The sequence below is a fragment of the Neolamprologus multifasciatus genome, chromosome 16 (assembly GCF_963576455.1).
Source record: "Neolamprologus multifasciatus chromosome 16, fNeoMul1.2, whole genome shotgun sequence".
NCBI lineage: Eukaryota > Metazoa > Chordata > Actinopteri > Cichliformes > Cichlidae > Neolamprologus > Neolamprologus multifasciatus.
In genome coordinates, this window is record NC_140454.1 from 5,140,642 (window position 1) to 5,163,962 (window position 23,321).

General features: G+C 40.9%; 1 protein-coding gene across 5 annotated transcripts in view; it reads left to right on the plus strand.

Moving 5' to 3' along the window:
• LOC146500077 (mitogen-activated protein kinase kinase kinase kinase 4-like) overlaps positions 1-23,321 on the plus strand; it is a 112,669-nt gene that overhangs the window by 34,216 nt on the left and 55,132 nt on the right. For all 5 annotated transcript variants that reach the window (XM_085135938.1, XM_085135935.1, XM_085135936.1 and 2 more), the window contains exon 3: positions 16,338-16,394. In XM_085135938.1, coding sequence (XP_084992064.1) covers positions 16,338-16,394 — 57 coding nt within the window. The remainder of the gene's footprint in view (positions 1-16,337; positions 16,395-23,321) is intronic.

The window sequence follows — 23,321 nt, forward strand, 5'->3', positions numbered from 1 at the left end:
GCGCCCCAGGGTGGCTGTGGCTACAATGTAGCTGCCATCACCAGTGTGTGAATGTGTGTGTGAATGGGTGGATGACTGGATATGTAAAGCGCTTTGGGGTCCTTAGGGACTAGTAAAGCGCTATATAAATACAGGCCATTTACCATTTACCTAGAAGAAGTTTGCTAAGAAACTTTAGAGTTATATCTCCTAAAAGAAAGCTTTTGGGTGTCATGGTGGTAGCTTAGCTCTTAGCACGCCCCCGCCCACTTATTTCAGAGGGTAACCAGACTTAAACCACCTTCAGCTATGAGCTAATTGAGTCTTCATTTTCGACTTCCCTGCGCTGCTCTCGTTAGGCTCAGCATTGTCTCTTTTGCAGCTTCTGGCCCGTGCGGATTATTCGGCCTTGCTTCAACAAGATTTAGAGTCAGTTATTATCCTCTTGTTCCATAGCACATTTTCATTCACATCATTTGCATTTTGAAGTGTTTTAGGCTGAAATTAGGCTGGGAACCCACTGTGGGACATGAGAGCATTTAAATCCCCAAACTACGTAAAATAAATTAATAGTTTAAGCTGCCGAAGCCCACACAGACTCCCTGCATTAGAATGAGCTGTTTGATTTTCAGAAACCATTAGATACCCAATCTATGGAGATTATTGTTACTTAATATTACGGAGTCCTAATGAATAAGATTGTCATCCGTATTTTTCTCTCCTCATTCACTGCAACACATGAACATGTGAAAAATCCCAGTTTAATTTTGCTGACTAAAGCTGTGTGAAAATATTAAAAAAGGTTTGAGTCAGTAGCTCTCTGTGTCCCTTAGATGAACTCCTGTTCTAGTTTGTAAGCAAAACGTAAACAGCCTCAGTCTCTCGTCTGATGTCGGCTTGGTGGGTGGAGGTTTTGTTAAGCCTGGGAGAAGATAAGAAAGATTGTGGGAGTTATGGGTCACCAAGGGAGCTGCAGAGGGCAGCGAGACAAGGATAAAAACAGATGCTGTAGTTTACATTACCTAGGTCACCTCCTAAATGGTCACTCTGTATAGTCCTCTGTTTTTTAATCACTGCTGTTGTTGTTGGCCAAGGAGTGTCTGTGTGTTTGTGAAAGTACTGTAAAGGAGATTTTAAATATGGATAGATTACCTGTGTTTACCTTTTACAAACTTTACAACATGGCCTGACTGTACAAAGTGTCTCACAGCAGTTACAAGAGAGCTTTAATTCAAAAGGCAGAATATAATTTGAGACTAGAGTATTTAGGGCAGCCAACCTGCTTTCTTTAAATTAGTCCAGAAGTCGAGAGTCAAATTGACCCAGTGGAAACAAAACTCCTCCTGACTGACTATGAATAATAAAACTAATCTTGAACTGGGATTTCCCTAAAATATCATTTGTGACGTTAGGAACAACTGATCCAGTCAACATGCAACATGTGAACAGGCCTCTCTGATGATAATAGCTGGTTATGCAGTTCTTGAGAAAAAGAAGCTTTGTTTTAACATTTAAAAGACCCGGCCATGGCTTTCCTTAGTGACCATAGTGGTGATTTTAAACAAATACTATGATGCTAAAAATAAATGGTAAATGGACTGGTTCTTATATAGCACTTTTCTACTCTTCTGAGCACTCAAAGCACTTTAAGTGCTTTCTAAGTAACATTCACACACATTCATACTCCGATGGATGCATGGGAGAGCAATTTGGGGTTAATATCTTGCCGAAGGATATTTGGCATGCAGACTAGGGGAAGCCAGGAATCGAACCACCAACCTTCCGATCAGTAGATGACCTGCTCTACCACCTGAGCTACAGCCACCCTTATCTCTCTAATCTTATCGCTCTAAACAATAACAAAGTATTCTGAAAAAAAAAAAAGGATCATGATAGTGCCAGGGGCCAAGTTAGGTGACAACAAAGTCATGTGGAAAAGTCTTCTGGAGACTTTCTGTACAAAAGTCCACAGCAGTCCCGAACTTGCCGAGATCTTCCAAGTCTTAGCTCAAAGCGGGGGTTGGTCAAATTGTCATGCATGAAGCCAGTTAGAAGATAATTGAATCCCGTTGTAGAACACATTCCTAGATAACTATTTACAGGAACAGTATACCCATGTATTAGTCTTTTAATGGCAGTTGAACTGTAAACTCTGGTATTGTTAGTGCTTTATTCAGCTAAACTGGAAGACGTTGTCACCCACTTCTCCGCTTACTCCCTCTTTTCTGCTGAATTTAATTTCCAGTAATGATTCTCCGATGACGAGTATTATCTTCTTTCCTGCAAACATTGTTCCATCAGTTTATTAAGCTTCATTCGAGGCCTCCGAGCAGGCCTCTCTAACAGGATTTGTTTAATAGTGTGCTATTCCCCGATTCATATCTCCGCAACCCTCAGTCAGCCAAGATCAACACTAATGAGCCTTTGAGAGAGAATAATAAGCTTCCAGCGGTCGCTCTACTGTGTCTTCTTTGGGCGAGGGAGGACAGCGTGTGGAGGCGGAGTCAGTGCCATATCTCAGTAACAACGGGGGTAATGGTGTCCGACAGTTAGCTAATTCCTGCAGCGTGCTCGGCCGCTTCATTGAGCTCCGTCCACAGGCTTCAGACCTGGAGACAGTTTGATGAAGCAAAGAGGAGCTGGCTCCCTGTTTGTTTTTTTAAAAGGCATTTTTAAAACAATAAATGTTGATTTAATATCTGAGAGTTGCCTCAAAAGACTCGCTCTAAACTCAGTTTCACATGTTACATTTAAACAGTCATTGTGGGCATTTGTATCAGTTTGGTCCTTATATGCATGTAGATCTTTGTTAGTGCAGGGGACCACCAAAACATTGGTATCTAAACATTGGTGCCTTCATGTGCTCAACTTTCAGTGTTTTCCATGTCTTCATACCAGATCTGCCTCTCCTCTGTCCTTCATGCTCTCTGCCTTTGTCTCCTCTGTGTCGGTGTGTTTTTCCTGCTGATCCTCCAGGCTCAGAGGAGCTGCTAGAGGAATGTCGTGATGAAAAGGATGCTAAGCCATCTTGTGTTTAGACGTCCTCAGCCTTCACAATCGCAAAATGCTCCAACACCTCCACTCATCTTCATCACTTTGAAGCTTGTGTCAAATGAAGCTGTCTGTCTTTTGTTTGTTTTATGAGACTCGGAGCCTAATTATCATAGGGTACTTACATTTAATGTGTCTTTTGGAGCAGCAGGAAGCAATGTTTTTCTAATGTCATTAGCACTAAAATGTGGAAGGTTTTGAGGTCTCAGTAGAGGTTTGGGCTCATGAAAAGTTACCTCCACTATACTGCTCGTCTTCAGGTGCAGGAGTAACATTTTTGCGGCACTCAGCATTTTCCCAGCTGCCTGTGAACAGCTTTGGAAAAGCCCTGATGTTGTGGTTTGTCGGCCTGGTCATAAGCGATATCCATTTCAATGACCGTCAGTCCTCCTTGTGTGTCTAAAAATGGGGTGATAGCTCATTACGTTATGGAAAGTTGCAGCACTGCCCAGAATGTAACCCCCTTACTACCACTAGATCTAATTACAGCAGCTATGCAGCGCTGGCCAACCCCCCCATCCCTCAACTGTCTCCCCCACCTATCTATCCACTTTTCACCGTCTGTCTTTCTGTAATACTTTAATGTCCTCACTCCTTTCTGTTTTTAATGTCTGAAACTTTAAAGATTTGTGGTATCTGTATGTGTGTGGAGATCAAAAGGATAGTGTCAGTCTCTCTGTGAGTGTGTGTGGTCATCATTAGTGCAGGTGCAGACACTCTTTGAATTTTAGCTGGATCACAGCAATCAATGGAGATTTATTACTGACCAACCTCGCTCTCTCTCTCCCCCTCTCCGTGTCTTTGTGTTGCTCCCCAGAGTGAGACTGTTTTCTTGGCCTACTTACACAGAGCTCCCTGTTTAAACACTAAGGCAGAGCAAAGGAGAAGCAGAAACTGAGCTTAACATCTTATCAAGTCTCTCGTTGTTTTCCTGTTTTCGGGAGAAGCAACAAACTGATAAATAGTGATTTTTTTTTTGTAGATCCAGAAATGATAGAAACAGACATACATTAGACAAAGGAGAAGACAAAGGCGGGAGCCTGGTAGGTACTGTAGATTAATGAAAATCCTCCAGTCTGAAATAGCAAAAATGCAGCTCATTCCCCATCTGCGAAGGTGGAGTTTAAGATGAGGGAATAAAAAGAGGAGGGTCACAAACAAAGAAAGCACCACAAATATGACTCAGCTCTGTGAGATTTGACACTGGTTGGTCGTCTCTGAAAATCTCTGACTGTCATTATTCTTGTTTCTTTCCATTAAAGATGGCAGCTGCAGTCTACCTCAGGGGCCGCTGATAAAAATAGCTCAAAAATACAAGCTTTCTGCATTAACTGGGTGTTTGTCACAAAGCAGTAGATCAACACAAGTGATGTCTTCTTCATTTGCACGGTACCCTGTCATAACCAGGAGGAAGTGATGCAGATGAGCTCCTCTGCATGAGCCACACAACCAAACCTTTGAGTGAATCGTGAATGTCAGGTTGTAAAAGCTGAGCTTTATCTAGGCTTTAAGGGTTAACAAAAAGGACTTTTAAAAATGTTTTGCCTGAAGAATAATATCATTTACTGTTAAGACAGTAAATGATATGAAATGCAGGCTTCTCGTCTGCATATTTAATGCGAGCCGATTGGGCGGATTTTCTGAAACAGCTGCTTGAAGTTTTACAGCTTAAAACAGGTGTCGTTGGTACTGATGGTAGATGGATTTTTGTCATTGAAGTTTCCCAACTGCGACTGTTTGGAGAACAGTTATGCCGGGCTCACACTGTGCGATTTTTGGCCCATTTTGAGACGATTTTTGAGTCGTGCGACCGTTTTGGCGATCGGCCCGATTTTGGCCTTCATCGTGCGTCGTGCATCGTGTAGTATACGTGGGGTAACGAGAAGCGATTAACACCTCACGACCAGCTCCCGATCATCAATCGCTTGGTCGTGAGTAGGGATGGGTACCGGTATCCGGTGCCATGATGGCACCGGTTCTGACATAAACGGTAGTAACCAGACCGAAAAGCAGCGCACATTTCGGTGCTTTATTTCGGTGCTTTTTTTTCCTGAGCTGTGATACACTTTCTTCTTCCTTACATTTCTATTGGCGGTTGGCAAACAACTGAAAGGTGCATTACCGCCACCAACTGGTATGGAATGATACACTTTAGATTCTAGCCAATCATTTTACGTTTCGAGGATAGTAGGCGGGTCCAGGTACGTACGTTCTTTTAGAGCAGAGCTACAGATTAAAAATGCCCAAAGCGAAGCGGTCAAAAGTCTGGCTGTACTTCACAGCAAAATATGCAAACTCAGCAGCTGCAACAAGTGCTTTAAGCTGATACTGTCAAAGGAGGTAACACCTCAAATCTGATGAACCTAGCCCTGCCAGTGTAGCAGAAATGATGATGATGCAGCAGCAGCCGTTCTTCTCTGCGTGAGTAGCTTAATGTTGTTCGTGTGTAATTTACGTTGAGTAGGCTAACCGCGTTATTAAATTAATGCATGTAACGTGAACTAGCAAACATCATCATAGCTACATGCGGCTGTCTTCTTGTTTGATGGCAGATACTCCCTTCACCCTGGCCAAAAAGGCTAAAATGACCGAAGAAAAAGTGGAAAACAGCTAAACATGAGAGGTTTTTGGACAAAGTTTGTGTTTTTTCCATTGTTTAAGCACTGCTTCCAGCCCAGAGTGATACCATATATGCCCTATACCTGCAGAAAAGACTAACATTGTTATCTTTTTACAAAAAAACAGCTGAACATGAGAGGTTTTTGGACCACTTTTGTGTTCTCCATTCTTTAAGCACCGGTTTGGGCACCGTTTAAGCACCGGCACCGTTTCAAAAGTACCGGTTTGGCACCGGTATCGGATAAAACCTAAACGATACGCGCAAACACAAATGTCAGCGAAAAAGACGGCGCAGCACGGCAGTGCAGCGTGTGATCTGGACACAAGCGATGGAGGCACTTGTAGAACTTTGGAAAGCTCATCCGAGCCTTTTCGATGTGGCCTCACAAAATTATCACGACCACAACAACCGTGAAAATAGTTGGATAGACATTGCTGCTCAATCACAGCTGCCTGATCATGTTTTTCATTAGCAATTTAGCAAAGTTGATGGCGGTGTCTGTGTGAGTGAAAGACCGAGAGGGAGAGCGAGCGACAGAATTTCTGTTATAACCTTCATTTTATGGACGCACAGTGTGAGCACTCGGGTCGCATCAGAGCCTCGGGTCGTATAGTGTGAGACCTGCATCGTGACCTACGAACTTCTGACCCCTGCGAGTCAATCGTACAGTTTGAGCAGGAGCTGAATCGCGCGACTGAAAAAATCGCACAGTGTGAGCCCGGCATTACACACACATACAGTATTTTGGGGTTTTTTATGCACTTAATGGACAGATCAATGAGCAGCAGAAATAATCAATTGCCCTGCTTCTAAATAATACACAGTGGTGTGCTTGGAAACTATGTACTGTGACACACACTAACTAAAAAGAGAATTCCTGCCTTATGACACCTTCATAAACTGTATGGTAAATGGACTGGTTCTTATATAGCGCTTTTCTACTCATCTGAGCACTCAAAGCGCTTTAAACAACTTGTGCATTCACCCATTCACACCCATTCGCACAAGCACATCTCTCTAAGTGCTTTATAGCTAACATTCACACACATTCATACTCCGATGGATGCATCGGAGAGCAATTTGGGGTTAGTATCTTGCCCAAGGATATTTGGCATGCAGACTAGGCGAAGCCAGGAATCGAACCACCAACCTTCCGATCAGTAGATGACCTGCTCTACCACCTGAGCTACAGTCACCCCAATGTGTGCCTGTATTTTTTCTGCTTTCCCCACGAGAATAGAAGCGCCGTAGGGTTAGTGATCGACACTGTCACTGTTGTTGACAAGAGAACTGAGCAGCAGCTGTGAGCAATAAAATAATAATAAAAGTTTTAATTCCTCCTCTGGCACTTGTGTTTTCTTCTTTCTACCTTGTTTTGTGTGTGTGTCTGCTGTTATAGCAGTTGTGAGGTTGTGTTTAGCATACAAGAAGCTGCTCATAGGTGTCAAAGCCCATCATCGTCGTGATGGTTTCAAGACTTTTCAAAACTCCACACGTTGTTGGTTTGATCAATAAAGACTTGTTAGCGAGATGGTTTTCACACTGCCGAGCTGCAGAAATAGGCAGGGTGTTTGTCTGTGCACATCTTTCTATATGTGTGTGTTTGTTTTGGGGGGTTTCTCTGTGCATCTGTGCATGTAAATGTGTTTGTGAAAGTATTTGTGTTTGCACTAAAGCTTGCACCTGGCTCCTTCTCTATGCCCCGAAAGCTCAGAGGGGCACAATAAAGGACGCTTTGTCCTGAAATGGATCGTGCATGTGCACACACACTCACACGTATGCCCAGTAAAATCAGGTATATGTTCAGATTAAAGATAAACATGCACTATGTGTACAGTTGACAGCAAATTGTAGTGTGTGTGTTTGTGTGTGTGTGTGTTGGCTCTAAAATGACTCCACTTCCCTGGCATTTCCTTAAGGGGGAAGTTGCGCAGCTTCTCTCTCTCTCTCTCTCTCTCTCTCTCTCTCTCTCTCTTCCCCCCCCCCCCACCCTTGTCTTAATTCTATCTGTAACACACACACACACACCAAATCATGTTGTTATTTCTTGTTTTTCCTCGTCTTCTAACCCTCTGATTCTCAGCCTCGTCTTGCTCATCTTCGCTCTTCTTTACATCTCTCCAGACTTCCGCCGTTTCCAAGCAACAGCTGGAAAAAATGTAAAACCAGATTTCCTGGTTTTTAAAGCAAACCAGCAACACTAAATGTGTTGTGTGCCCCCCCCCCCCCCCCCCATAAAAAAGCAACAGGGGGAAAAAAACTAAACAAACAAAAAGTCAGTGAAATAATTTGTGTGGTGTGTAATAGTCAAACAGATGTCAATCAATGATAAGAGATGTGTTTTTATTGGTTATAGGGCAAAAATATCTTAAACCTGACAGGAAGTGGTGGCGCTCGGTCACAGCCTGCTGGTCCCTGTGGTTCCTAGTTTGTGATAAGCCCACGTATATGAGGCAGGAAATCTAGAGTGTGGTCTTATTTTGCAAGGGTAAAGGGCAGCCACGAGAAAGCAGCATGCACGCTCTGCAGTAAAACCTCTTCAGCTTTAAGCTTATTTTGTGTGGCCACTTGTAAAAAAATGACACTTTTATGTTTTATTGTAATGTAGCACAGTGAGGACCGTACAATGTTCTCTGTTAGGAGGATTACAGGGTCCAGTGGGTTGAGAAGTCATGATTTCTTGCTTACATATAACAGGAAGCCCGTGTGACTTTCCATCTCTCTTGCGTGCACTTTGAACACCTTAAACCTGCAGAAAGTCATTTCAGGGAAGTTAAAATAAGTAACCGTCTGATAAATGAGCATCTGGTATATTAGGGCTGCACGATATTAGGAAAATCTGCGAAGTGCGATAACTGTGATCAATATTGCAATAACGATATGACTTGCGCTAAAATAAATAGCAAAACAAAAAAAAACCTAGAATACATAATTTCTGTTTTACTGCAACAGTTTAATTTAAAGAAAGCTGATGTATTAGCAGTGTAGCAACAAAGTGCACTTTAACATTGAAACATTGCCCCCATAAAAAAATTTGGGTCGTCTTTAAGATCCCAGCTGGCCAGCACCTCACGTAATATGGGCTATATTTTCACTAGTGTGGGAGTCTGGAAAATACAGTCTCTAGACACGTGTTTTCAGTTCAAAGTCTTCGGTGAGGAAGTGCTCTGTGAAACTCATATATGGTTCCGTTGTACGACTTGACCATAGGTCTGTAGTGCTTTCAGCTTGGCTCAGTTCAAACATGATGGTCTTCCGGCATGTTTCGTACATTTGTGGAATGGCGACATGGGAAAAGTAGTTTTGTGAGCGGATGCGGTATCTCCGGTCCACTTTATGTATCAGACTAGTGAAGTCCTCACTGCTAACTGTATTTATAGGCATCATGTCTTTAGCCTAAAAATGTGTAATGGCCTCTGTTATTTCTTTGTAGCGCTTTGACGTTTTCTCATAAGGAGTTCCACTTGAAAAACTCTGATACAGAGACGGCTGTTGGACTGCTGCGCTCGTTGTCTTAACATTAGCAACCTTTGTTTGGCTAGCCCTGTCTTTCTGGACCTCTTCAAACAGTGGATGATCTGATATCGTCGTGTTGGTGTTGTTCCTGGATCAACATTGCAAGTGACCAATCACATTGTTGTGATGTTATTCTTTTGTGCACCAAGCCATTCGTGCATTTATGAAATTCCAATGTTGCAAGGACAATATCAATTCTGCTTAGCGTTTATTAAAGGGTTAGGGTTAGGGTCCGTTGATCGGCGGACAGAGGCGGTTTCTCGCAGCTTAAGTACAGTTTTTTGTTTTACGGCGGTTTTTCCCGAAGTCGCAAAAGCATGACGTCACAACATTCTGATTGGTCACTTGCAATGTTGATGCTGGAACAACATTTACTATGTTGATCTGGGAACAACACCAACACGACGATATCAGATTGTGCTCAAACAGTTCTCTGTGGTTGTATTGAAGATGATGGTGGAGGTTAGTCGTGTTTCCTCTGGTGGTTGCCACGAGTGTTCGGCAAGTTTTGCAGCGTAGCTGTGTTTGGAGGACATCGTCTTTATCAAATCCAAAGTACCTCCAAATAAGCGAGGTACTATTATTTTTAGCCACAAGTTCATAGTCAGTAGCCATAGTCAGCCATTACAACTCTGACTCGTTAATGCAGCGTTGTTCGCTCCCCACCTACGCAGGAGGCGGGCCTGTAATCCATTGATTGGTTAATGCCGTGAAGGACTCTATTCGACCGGTCAAATGTGTAAAGGGGTTTCTTTGATTGGTAAATTCTTTAAAGCACGTGTGTAAACATTTTAAGGTACCCAATTATCGCAGTTTACGCCGTATTTTGCGATGGGCCCATCGCACAGGCTGATATCGCGATGACAATAAATTTGATTTATTGTGCAGGCCTGTGGTATATGTGTGTCAGTGTATCCACCAGATAATCGTCGACTTTCTAAACATGACCTGAAGCTTTTTTTTAAGATCAGATTTTATTTATTGTCTGTAAGTAGAGGGGATGTGTGTTGGGACTAAGCACTTGTACAATGAGGATGACCTACATCGGGTTACCTTGCCTTGACACATCATTTGTGGAAACAGATGGGGCAAATGTCCTGTAAACACCAGGCCTTCTATGTGGATATAGCTTTTCACTTCAGTGAAAATAACCTGGATCCCTTGCCCCTTGAAGTTGTAGCTTGAGGTCAAAGGTCACACTACCTGAATGATCCTTGTGAACTCTAGGGTCAGGTCCTCATTAAACCATTGGTGGGTTCTGGTTGGAGAGATGAACAATGAGAGTGAAGGAATCCCTAAAGGTCAGGCTGCGACTCTTCATCTGTCAGGGTGCTCATTCATCTTTGATGATTGTTGCTTTAATTACCTACTTTTATATTTATCAATGAGTATATGAATGCAAAGCCATTACTGAACGCCTCTTAAATTGTGCAAGCTCTTTTGGCATCCCCAGTCTTTGGGGCTGCATAGAACCAGTTTAAGATTGGACACTGGCACCAAAACACCTTTAATGGAAAAGGGGTAACACATTACATCCATGTAAAAAAGCTCCCAAACCAAGAGTGTATTGTTATCTCAAACTTGCAAAAGTTCCCTTAAGGCGGTCTCAAAAAACTTGTTAAGGAAATATGAGCCGAACTTCATTGCTGAAACCAGCTCCTCTCCACTTCCTAAGCCCTGCAGGCTTTTCCATGATGAAGGAAACTCTGGTCCAAACATCCCACACAGAGAATTGACTGAGCGTTGAACGGATAGATCACGGTGCTAGTCATGGGAGAGTCGGATGACAGAAAGATTATATCATGTTTGAATGGGGCATGGAGTCAGCTGGGAGGTGTTAACAGAGAGTTTCAGTTACTGTACTATTTGCAATAATAGGCAATAAAGGGCTCTTAAAAAGCAGAATGAAGGATTGACTGAAGTTTAATGTCCCCCTTTAATCTTCTTTTCTTCTAGGAGGAAAAAAAGCAGCAGCAGTCATAATGTTTTTATTTTTTCAGTTTTGATTTAAGTGCTAAAAACCATATGGTTTATACCCAACGAGTAAAGCTTGGTAAATCGTCATCTTTTGTGACGATTTATGTGCTGAAATGAAAAAAACATTGTCTCTAAAGGTCTAAACTGGAAGATTGGCAACTAAATATATGTCTGAGTGTCTATTAAGGCGGTAATTGATGTTTTAACCCCTAAAATCCAGTGTCCTACAGGCAGTGGTATGAGCATTTAAACTATATATAAACTATCTTAACCTCCGGCAGCATTTTTTTTTTCTCCTTTTCTCTTTGAATGTGTTTCATCTGTGCAGTGACTCAATCTTACCAACACTGAAGATGCTAGAGCTAGCACAATGAATCGTGATCTCAGTAGTTTAGCATGTTTCAGTTTTTATCAAAATAAAACAAAAATAAAAAACCTAAAGCTCAGATGTCCATGAGTGCTTTGCTAGGCCTTAAAGACCTGCATTTGTATGTTGAAGCTGTGGACTGTCAGTAGGGGGCAGTAATAAAAGTTTATAGACTACTCTGAAACATGGGCTGCTCATGTTTTCTGTTTGTGACATTGGTGGTTTTTGAGTTTTTCCACTGCTGTGGAAAAGACCATCATCCTTACAGACAAAGAAATGCTTTATAGTGGAGTGAAACTGAGAGTCAATGTCACTGAAACATTTCACTTGTGCTTTTTGAAATGTTGACCACTTCTTCTTGGACTCTGCCTCAAGAGCTACGTAAATAGACACAACACAGGATCCTTTAAGTAAATCATTTCAGATGGGCCTACAAGCAGATTTGATTTGAGGCAATTTGGAGGGTCTACTTTTAGAACCACATGTTTAGATATTGTTGCAAAACTGGACAGCCTGTGTGAACATCTAATTTCTTTTTCTTCCTCTCTGGAAGTCTTTGTTATTTCCAAAGACTGATGATTCTTTTTTTCTGTCTTTTGGTTTTTCATGAAGGCCAGGTGTGTGCGTATATCTGTGTCTCGTTTTTGAACAAAAGAATCTGGGAAGAAGGTGATGTCATCTTTTAACCGTTGTATGCTTGTCGGGGGGGGGGGGGGTCTGTAATTATAACAGTCTGTGCTGTGCTGAGGTCACCTTTCTCACATGCAAAGGCTGTGATGCAGACGCGTAGAAATTAGTTAGTAATTTAGTCTGTGACACACACACACACAATTATATTTTTTCATATTTACACATTAACTGTATGCAACAAAACCTCAGGGTGTAAAAAGATGCATATGTTCTCACACATTAGTGCCATGATTTCATCAGTATCTACACAACTTCTATACAATCCTTGAGCCTGGGGTGTGTGAGTGTATGGGGAATGTAAGGTGCTTGAGTTTCCATTCTTTGTCAGGGAGTTAATATAAGACCTTTCAGAGTATTTGCAGTGTGTGTGTGTGTGTGTGAGACACATCCTGCCGCCTTTACCAACTGCATCATCAGCTAAAATGGGCTGGTACCCTACCTGCTATTCTCTTTGGCAGCAAATTGTTAAACATGGCTCGGAGAAAAAGAAATGCAAAGTCTGAAGTGCAGGTGGTGAGGTCACACTGGGGAGGCAGTAAGCCGGGGGAATAGTGAGGGTTCATATACTTTTGTGCCTGCAAATCTCCTTGGTGAGAGCGTTTGTTAGTGGCGGTTAGTTTGTGTGCATCAGTACATAATAGGGAAAACCTGCAGTGTGGTTGTGTCATGGCTTAGAAACGTTTGACTCAGCAGCGCTGCAGTCAGATAGATACTTAAGCTTGATGGAGGCTAATAGAGACATTTTCATTCTAAGTAAAAGTTTGGACTTTCTGGAAGTTTCTGTATCGCTCAGTTAGTAGTTAATGAGTTTTTGCAGATACGTTCACATTTCTATGCAAACTACAGGCCACTGCAGCAGCGTGCTAGCATCCAGACAGTTACAAGAAAGTTCATCACAGCATTGGCGATGGATTTAACTCGCCGGTGTGTTGCTAAATGTAATTTTTTCTTAATGCAACTGGTGGTCGAAGTTTATATTCATTGGAGAAAATAAAGTAAACATTTGTATAGTTAATTCATGTGCTAGAATGTATGTGGGGCTTATTGGACCTAAATTGGGCTACATTTAAGTCTTTTTAAAATTATGTCACGTTATGTAAACGGTCAAAACAGCTTGACCGTTTTGACCGTTTACATATGCTCTACAGTAATGTTTAGTAGCTACTTCATTCTCAGCATTTTCAGTAATGTACTACGTTAATATTCTCCTCTCTGCATTTAAAAACATCTGTTTATTTCTCATTTGTTTGTCCTTTATTTCTCTTATGATAATATTTTGTTAAGATTATATAAAGAGAAAGGTTTAAGATTTTGAGATAAGAGCCACATTACCACAAGAAGGCATAAAGGTCACAAAATAACAGAATATCGAAATCTAGTATTATAGAAAAGTCAGAGTCCTCCTTTATCCTTTATTGTGTTCTGTAGTGTAACTCGATAGTCCCCACCAAAAAGCACCATCAGAGATTTGTTTTCCTGTCAGTTTTGCAGTTTGCTGTCTCCATCAGCCCTACACACACACACACACACACACACACGCCCCCCTTGACTAAACTGAAATGGGTTAATCTCTCATCACTCAGTCGTTGGGGCTGGTGGTTCAGGTGTCACAGCGCCTTTTCTCACAAAGGAAACCTGATCAGACGCACACACACTGCACACATAATACAGTCATAAAGCATTGCATCATCTCAAATTTTTCCCTTTCTGTGTTTTTGTCTTTCCTGGAAGAGTTTGTTTATCTCTACACCATTGCTGTATTCAAAAGTGCTTGCTTGTTCAGGCTGTAACAGCTGTGTACCTTTCCTGTAATGCTATGTAGGCTAGTGTGAGAATAAGGTTTGTTCTGTGGGTGTGTTCTTTTGCCAATCTTTTACCTGGAAAAATATGTTGGCAATTTTTGTTCTTTTCATGGTGAACTGGAAATTTTAGCTCTCCAAATGGTTGAAATGTAAGTTTTACAGTCTATTTTTTAAACTGCTCGAGTAGCTAGTGCTCCATTAGTATTTGTCAGTGTGAGTATTTATTTGTTGTTTTTTACGGTAGAGGATTAGGGCCACTGGGAAAAAAAAGTGGGCAAGTTGTTTCTTTTCTTCTTTTCCAGAATTCTGAGGAAAAAAAGTCAGAATGTAACATTGAAGTCATATTTTCTTTTAATTTTTTTATTTTTTAGAATTCTGACTTTTTTCTCAGAATTCAGGAAAAGAAAAAGAAGAAAAAAAGACATGCCCACTTTTTTTTTTATTCCCAGTGGCCCTAACGCTGAATTAATTTAGGGGGCTTTAGAGCAATTGCAACATGTAAGTTGTTAGTTTTTTATCCTTTCAGAGTAATTATTTTTTGCTTGAAATGAAATATTTTAAAAAGTCTATAAAAGGTGAAGTCAAAGGAGCTTGCAAAGAAAAGCGTCTGGACTTCTTTAAGTTGCTTGAAGACGTTTCACCTCTCATCCGATAGAGGTGGGAATCACCATACATCCCACGATACGATATTATCACAATACTTAACGCACGATACGATATTATTGCAATTTTTAAAAATATTTTGCGATATTCAGATTCTGTACATAAAGGTAAACTTTATCAATATTCATTTTATCTAATATCAAAGTCTCACACTCAGTCTTTCTCTCATTTCAGTTTTATTGTTGACAAACTGAACGGTTCGTATTACAGTCTAGTCCAACTTAACTGAATCAACCATCTGGTACAATTATAGCTATTCTGAACTATGCAGTTTATGAAAACTATGCAGCCCCTTCAGCAACTGAAGAATTTGAAAGTAAATTAAAACCAAATATAATTTTACATTAAATAAAAAAGTTTTAAACTTAATTAAAATAAAACATGTGTTAAATTAAAATAAGTAAACTGTCATGTTTATTGCTGCCATAAAAAAAGTTAAACACATTTGGACAGTGAAGGAATGTCAGGATTCTTGCTCAGAAAAAGGATCAACTCTGAAGTCAGAGCACAAAAACCTTTTTTGTAACAAAATATCGATTTCTGCTGTCCCTGTATCGATACATTATTAGCAAACAAAATATCACCATACTACACAGTATCGATTTTTTCCCCCACCCCTATCATCCGAGAAGCTTCTTCAGTTCTAAGGTCAAATGGTGGGGAGTCCCAGATTTAAACCTAGTGGGAAATCTGGGACTCTCCACCGTCTGACCTTAGAACTGAAGAAGCCTCTCGGATGAGAGGTGAAACGTCTTCACAACATCTTTAAAATAAGCTATTGGTTTAATTTTTACATGGTATTAAAAAACAAAAACAAAAATTGCTACATGCTAGTTTGCTCCCAAAAGTTATTGTTAGCATATAATCTATTTCCAGCTTCTAGCTCATTTAAAGCCTCCTTCATTTTTCTGTTATATACTTTTGGTGCTGAGTTTCACGAAGTCTCAAAGTATTTCTGAAAGCCTCTCAAGAATGAGATAATACTGCTTTGACCACAAGCTTGCGGTTATCTCAACAATTATTGGCAATAACTTATTTTCTAAAAAAAAAAAAAAAAAAAAAGGTACACATGCAACGTTGTGCAAGCCTATTGCATGTTTTGTCACATTCATTCTAAAATTATGAAAACATGCATGCAGTATGGTGGAGCTGCAGGCTAGTTGCTCACACGTGTAGTGAAGCATGGTATCATCATTGCCTCTTTCAGGTCATGTACTATTTCACGCTGTTTATGTCCCTTAAATTTGGAAAAGCTGTTCAGACGGTGTTCGCTCTGCCTGGATAAAATGAGTTTACTGTTTTAATTCTTTGCACCAGTCCACGTTGGAAACACTGTGCTCAGCCTGTTTGGAAATGATAAAGGTTTGGATTATTGCCTGTGGTTCTCCACGCTATTGTAGAGACAAATAACTTGTTATAAATGTGGTTTTTATTTTTTGGGATGGCTGAATAAACCTCCATGTGTACTCAGCCTTGGACACTACCATCGATTTGCATAGTCATACACTTGGCCTTCAATAAAGCAGCAACTTTTATTGTCACATTGTGCTCTTAATCGTCCTGTAACCAAGCTTACACTTTAATTACAAACATTGGTAGCTGCTGTTCACAATGCAGAAAAATACAGATTTCCACTTTGCTCATGTCTCCTCTCTCCTGTGTTTCTTTGCAGGGTCGACATGTTAAGACGGGACAGCTGGCGGCCATCAAGGTCATGGACGTCACCGAGGTCAGTAACACCTATCAGCATGCGCTTGTAATCTTTTGTTGTCTTTAATCAGGTTTCAATCCCAGCTAAACCACTCTTGCACTGTGGGATTGTTAAATCCTGCAGCAAACGCCTGTCACGAGAAGGATTGAATGAAGTCAAATTATTCTGCCGTTACAGAAACAGCGATATTCCACTGAAACAGATGCAGTGGCTGTAGGACTATAGGAATACCTGCCTTAGTAATTGTCAGCCAATCAAATTTTATATAGATAAAATGATGAAAAGAGTCACTCTTTCAATCCAGAAAACAAATTACACTGGAAGATAGATAAACACGTGAGATTTGGTGCTGGAAAGGCGTCTTGTGAGGGAAATTTGATTTGGTTGTAACTGCAAGCAGACACCTGTTTAAAGTTAGTAGGCCTGATCATGAAACCTACTGCACGCGGAAGTTGGTGCATTAGTACTTTTAGTACTTTGCATGTTTGTAATTGATTCCAGACTAAGTTTTATTGCATGTGGTGGAATAAATAGCTTTTCCGAAGCATACAAGATAAACACCAAATAGTTTCCCCACTCCACACCCTCATGTCAATATTTTCTCTCCAAAAATAGTCAGGAATATAATCACATAGCTTCCATCACTCTTAACAGTGGTCTCTGTTCATTAGATAAACTTTGAGGAGGTCACGTTTGAAGCAAACAGATTTTCCACTTCTCTCAGGGCACTTTAGCTAATGATGATTTTAGACTCGTGCATGTAAATGTTTTGAGATCCACAGAGTTAAACTGGGCCCCGGAGGGCTGTTTCTGCCTGTTTAGTTCTGTGTTCCTTAATGTGTATACAAGCAGAAAATGTTATTAAAGTAACCTCATGCTGATGTTTTGTTTTTGTTTTTGGGGTTTTTTTTACTCATCATTGAGTCAATGGCCAAATGAGCCAAGAAGAAAAATGTTCCTGCAGATGGCTTAAAGAGGAGCGAGTGTACCAACAGAGCTTTAATCTGGGTTAACTGTCACACTGAAGAGGATTGTACTGTCTGCCTTTCAGGACCCTGCTGGTTTCATCTGTATCTCTACAGACTTACTATCTAATGTGCATCCCACTCTATCCTTGTTCAAACTGGTCCTCTGTGATAATAAGAGCTCATTTGTAACAAAGATGGTAGTGCTGTAATCAGCCTCCAGGACTGTTAGAGACATCAGAAATGTTGTCGTATCAGTTAATTCTGAAATGGAAAGAAAAGAAAGTGTTTTTGTTTGTTGAGTATTTAATTTTAATTATCTGTTCAATCATTCTGTAACACCTCCCAAGTTAACTTCTGGGACCACCTCTGAGTTATGGATGAAAGCAACAGTGTTAAAGTCAGCGTCTTTATGCAGGGCTGTCTAAAACATGGTTCCACTCAGAATCTGGAAGGTTGTTTACAGGGAAAGGCTTTAAAGCACAACATTATGTGCAGCGTAAATGGAAGCAGTGTAGCAGACTGGGATGGTGCAGTTTGACATACCTTAAGAAAATTTGTTTTTCTTGTGTTACAAGAGAGCAATAGGGACATATTGCCAGCACATTTTGATGACCCTTCAGGAGGGTCTTTCAAAGTATTCTGCAGACATGGCCACTCAGACAGAGGTACAACAGTGAGTATCTTGTCCAAAAACATGACAGCCTCTGTGCATTTGAGCCAGTGGTGTTGGGAATCTTGTCAACATTGATGGACGTGTGAATGCAGAAAAGTGCAGTCAGATTTTGATCCACCGTGCAAAACCATCTGGAAATCATCTGATTGGCAACAGCTTCATTTTTCAGCGTGACAGTGATCCCAAACACTGTCAATGCAGTGAGTGCAGGACGTGCTGAAGAATAAAGGTGGTCATACCAAATACTGACTTTCAAGAAACTATTATAGCGTATTACTATATAATACAGACGTAAAAGACTTTTGTATAGCACTCTTAATAGATTATAAATAGTTATTCTGAAATTCATTAAAAAAATGTTTTTTGTGTTGTTTTTAAAGTCAGATTCGTATTAGTGCAACAAGTATTCTGGCCTATTTGACAGTTTTGATCAGTAAACAAAAAGATTACAACAAACAATCAAAATTGCTGGCTCTGGATAATCATGACGCAGGAGCAGCTGGAAACCAGTGTCTGGAAGCAGTTTGGGTTACACAGTCCGTGGCAGTATTCTCAACAAACACAAGGCTCTTACTCTACAGCTTCAGCACATCTGGGCTCTCACATGCCGCATATTGGAGTTGCCTTTGAAAAACCGAGTTCACGGTAAAACATTAAAAGCGGCAATCACGAGCTCGGGGTGTAACTCTGTAGCCTGCAGGAACACATCTACATATTCAGCCTCAGAGATCAAAAAGAAGGGAACGAGGAAGGATCAAGAGCATTTGATGGGGACATGTTTATGTATTCATACAAGATGAATCACTGAAGAGAAATACACATGTTGAGGAGTCTTGGCAGTTACTTTTTTTTCCTCCCGTTCCACCAAAATGTTTTGAGTGGTCCCTTTTCCAAATTGTTTCAGCCATTTTTATAAAATAAACACAGCCTGTTTGGCTGGACACCGGCCAAGAATGACTGTCAGGCAGAGGAAGTTGTTTGCATTGGGAAAACTTGAGATACTGCACATGTATGCAAATTCAGTATAACAGTTACTGTATATATGCATATGTATGTCTGTGTGTGTGTGTGAGAGACATGATGGGAACCACAGGAGCTTTCATGCACTCACAAGTCATGGATGGAAAACCTCCCATTTATACATCTTCTTTCCTACATGTGTGCGTTTCTGGGAACGCTCTCGATTCCCTGTGCTCATCTCTGCATATGTGCTCTGACCCACATACCACTTCCTGTTCTGTATAGAGAGAGAGAGGGTGAAAAATGGACACTTAAGAAAACAGTAGGGCTATAGAGTAACAGTGTACAAGGTTGGGCTTTGTGATATAAGCAAGTCATTCTGAGCCTCGGTTGCTTTAAAGTTTCTGTTAAACCTTTAAATGCCCCATTAAAAGACTGAGAATGTGAAAAATAGGCCGCTAAAGATGAGTGGGTATAACTGTAAACTAAAATGTTGATTTCATGCAAATTGTCATAATGTGAAGGTTACACTCAATAACTTTCATCAGCTCCTTATTGGCAGCACGTCTTTTGCAATAAACAGCAACAGCATGGATGATTTCTTGAGGCTAGAGCACATTTCCTCAGCCTGTGCTCAGCCGAACTTCCAGAGCTGCATACAGAGATTTTCATATTACTTCATACTTCTGGTTTGATAATTGTATTATTCTTAGACTTTGTTTTTAGCAACATTCACTCATATTTGACTGCTTCGGACAGAATGTAACATCTTTAAAGTCATAACATGTCTGTGTTTTGATTGGTTGGACTATAAAGGCGATTTAAGGGTGCCGATTTGCACTTTAAAGATCTCTTATGAGCATTTTTGTTGTTGTTTTACTTCTGCTAACAATAAAGAATATTGACGAATAAATCAATTATAACTAAATATTTATTTGCAGTACCAATTTTACAAATAGCTTCAACACAGACTTGCAAACCTCTGACACCCCAGAAACACTGTCTTTTATTTGGGCTAATGTGGTAGAGCTGTGCAAGCTAAACCAGTGTTTAACACACAGATTCACAGCTGGTGCTGGTTATAACAGGTAAAACAAATTTAATTGAAGCTTTTGTTTTGACTAGAAACATCTGTGTCTTCCTCTCCATCTCCCACAGAGTGAATAAGATTAAAACAGACATTAAAGATTCTCGCTGTTCAGATATAATTGTAGTTCCTTCAAAACCAGTCAACGTGGCATTAACATAGATTTCTCTTCCTCCTGGCTTTTACATGATAAAATAGAAGTTTCTGCAAGTGGAGCAGTAGTCGTGCCTTTTATGTGACACTGAAATACAGCATCCTTTCTCTCCAAAAGGGTTGAAACTGTTTACCACGTTTTTTTTTTTTTTTGTTCATTTACTTTTGAGGAAATTAGCCTGCGCTTGCTTCCTGTGCTTAAGACTGAGAGAGATGCTGTATGCAGGCTTCTCTGCACCACACAGTTTCTTGTGATGCCTGTAAAATGCTATTACCGTAATTGTCGGGCTATAAGCCGCTACTTTTTGCACAAGCTTTGAACCCTGCGGCTTTTAGTCAGGTGCGGCTTTTCTATGGATTGTCCGTGATTTTTGTCATAGACAATTTGTTTTGTTTGTTCCGCTGTTGTACGGCACTAAGTCGCCTGGCGGAAGGGCATGTGATCAGACACAGTATCGGGGTTCAAGAGTGGTATGTTGGTCACATGTCCATCCGCCAGGCAACGTAGTGCCGTACAAGTAGCGCGAAAAACAAACTTCAAAGTAGCGCTACGCGTTCAGCGGGAGGCGTGGATGATGAGTGGCGATAAACTTGCAAAAAGCAAGTTATGCTCAACTCCACCGGTGGATTCTGACAGCGTGGAAAAGTGTGAAAACATCCATGATCACCAATGGATTTCGAAGGGCTGGACTGCTGCGTGATGGAGAGGAGGACACCGCCACGGCCCTACTGAGGGTGTTTGACTCTGACACTGACAACGAGGATTTGTTTGGTTTTGAAAGTGACAACGAAGGAAAGAAGCTGAGAGTGGATGACGAAGCCATCCTGAGCCTGTTCGTATCCGACACTGGAGAAGAGGACTTTGGTGGTTTTAGTGGTGAATGACTGACTTCTCTTCTTGTTAAAGCCGTGTCACTGCACCTGAGCCTAAAAGGTAGTCCGAATCTATTTTTCTGGTGTGCTGTAGGTTATTGTTATGTACTACATTTGTTACCCATTTATGAAGCACAGTACATGTTTGTACTTGTAATTACCGCTACTTGTACATATACCTAAAAAGTTATGCAAATATGTACCCGTAACTTGTTTTTCAAAATATTAATAAAGGGGCGTGTCTCCAAACAGCCATCTCTTTCCTGACAATTCCCTTTGTGCATATTCTCTTACATATGATAAGTCAACATTGAAACACCTGCGGCTTTTAGTCAGGTGCGGCTAATGTATGTACGAAACAGGATTTTCCCCTGATTTTAGCTTGTGCGGCTAATATTCAGGTGCGCTTTGTAGTCCGGGAAATACGGTACATCGTTTTAGATGTGTGGATGTGCTTTTGTTGTAGTGTGCCGTGCTGGAGACAGTAGTGTGTTGCTTCCTGAGACAGCTGTAATTGCTGTTTCTTTCTTTCTTTTTCTGTTTATGTGTTTTACTGGGTGGTAATGCTTTCAGGTGGCAACTCTGGTGTTTGACTCCTGTTTTAACCTTGTGCTTTACTTCAGACCAGTAATGCCACACCGGCACTTTGTTCATCCAAAGCAACTGGCAGTTTAATGTCCGTCAGTTTAATGTCTCCTGTGCAGGAATCCTTATTTTTGCAGTCTGTTTAAGTTTAGATAGAAAAGCAGTGCCGATGCTGCGTTTTAGGAACGTCTGTCCTCGTAGTACAGCTGTGTGATTAATTGTAAGAAGTGCTTTTGGATGTTTGTCGATTTAAGAGAGTAGGCTCAGATAAGGAGAAGAAATCAGTGATAATGCCCCCCCCCCCCCCCCTTCCTCCAGAGAAGGTTCATGTAAAGTGCAGTGGGATTATGGGAGGGGCTATCACTGCTTGCAGACTCACTCACATCCATTCTCCAGATTCTTACATCAGTCGTCTCCTTGCATTTTATGCTCTTTTTCTTAAATGTCTCATCCTCGCTTGTGTTTTCACGCTTGCTCTTCCAGTTTCTGGCACAAATATGCCCATTGTGTTCTCCCCCGTTTCCATCATTCACCATCTCTCACCAGCCACCACCTCTGTTTTGTTTGTGAAATGAGGGAACGCGTGAGAGAACTGACAGAGGGAGTGAAGTCATCATCATCCCTTATAGGAAATTGGAAAGAAAGCGGAAGAGGTAGAGAGGGAATTGTAGCTGCAGCATGGCTGCATTCTGCATCTCCCACTGCTGCTGTTGACTTGATGTAATACAGCAGGACTCAGAATTTAATGGGGGGAAAAATCAATCTTGATTAGAGGAAAAACTCCACAGCAAGCATGTTTCTCTCTGCCTTTCGCTTCCCTCTGGAAATAAATTACTATTCTAGACATTTTTCCTCGCATCCTTTTGTCTCAGTAAATTTTGTGCGTGAACTGAAAGACATCACAAGCCAAGAGAGCTCTTTCTCTCTCCTCTCACTCACCTCCCTCTCCCACTGCTCCCTGTACACTCAGAGGTGTGAATGTGGGAAGGTGTGGAAGACGCAGTAAGAGTGAATGACATAATAAAACATTTTGAAACGTCTGGCAATATAAAAGCTATTACACTCCAAGTTTGAACCTTTGAGTTTAAGTTTCTGAAATTGTTCCTCCAGTTTGGATGTGTTCAACAAAACAACTCGATTCTGGTTTGAGAAAACGTAGCTCGTCACTTCAGAGTGAAGCATCAACATCACTGAGGGATTCCCATACAAACTGATGCAGATATTCATCAGATATTCCCAAGTAGTTAAAACTGAAAACCTTTGAAACAACTTTCAGTGCTACCAAAAGTCAGCATTTTCACTTATTCACTGAAATATCGAGAATATCTTTGGTTAAGACTATTCATGTTCAATCTGGGATCATTTTTAAAGACTGATAACATGTACTGTGATAAATCAATGTATGTAACTCAATTGTTTCATATATTCTAACCTCAAAGACCGGTTTAAAGCAGAATTTGTCAAATAAATCCATTTCCAACTGTTTTAATTTCAGCAAAGCTAAAAGTGAGATGAATCAAATTGGGATCTTTCAACCTTTTTAGCTTCTCTCAAAGTGTTTCCTTGCTGAGCCACAGTGTTAGCTTACGCAGAAATTGGAAATGCATTTGTAAGACTTTAATACTGTGGATTTTGTCCCTCCATCA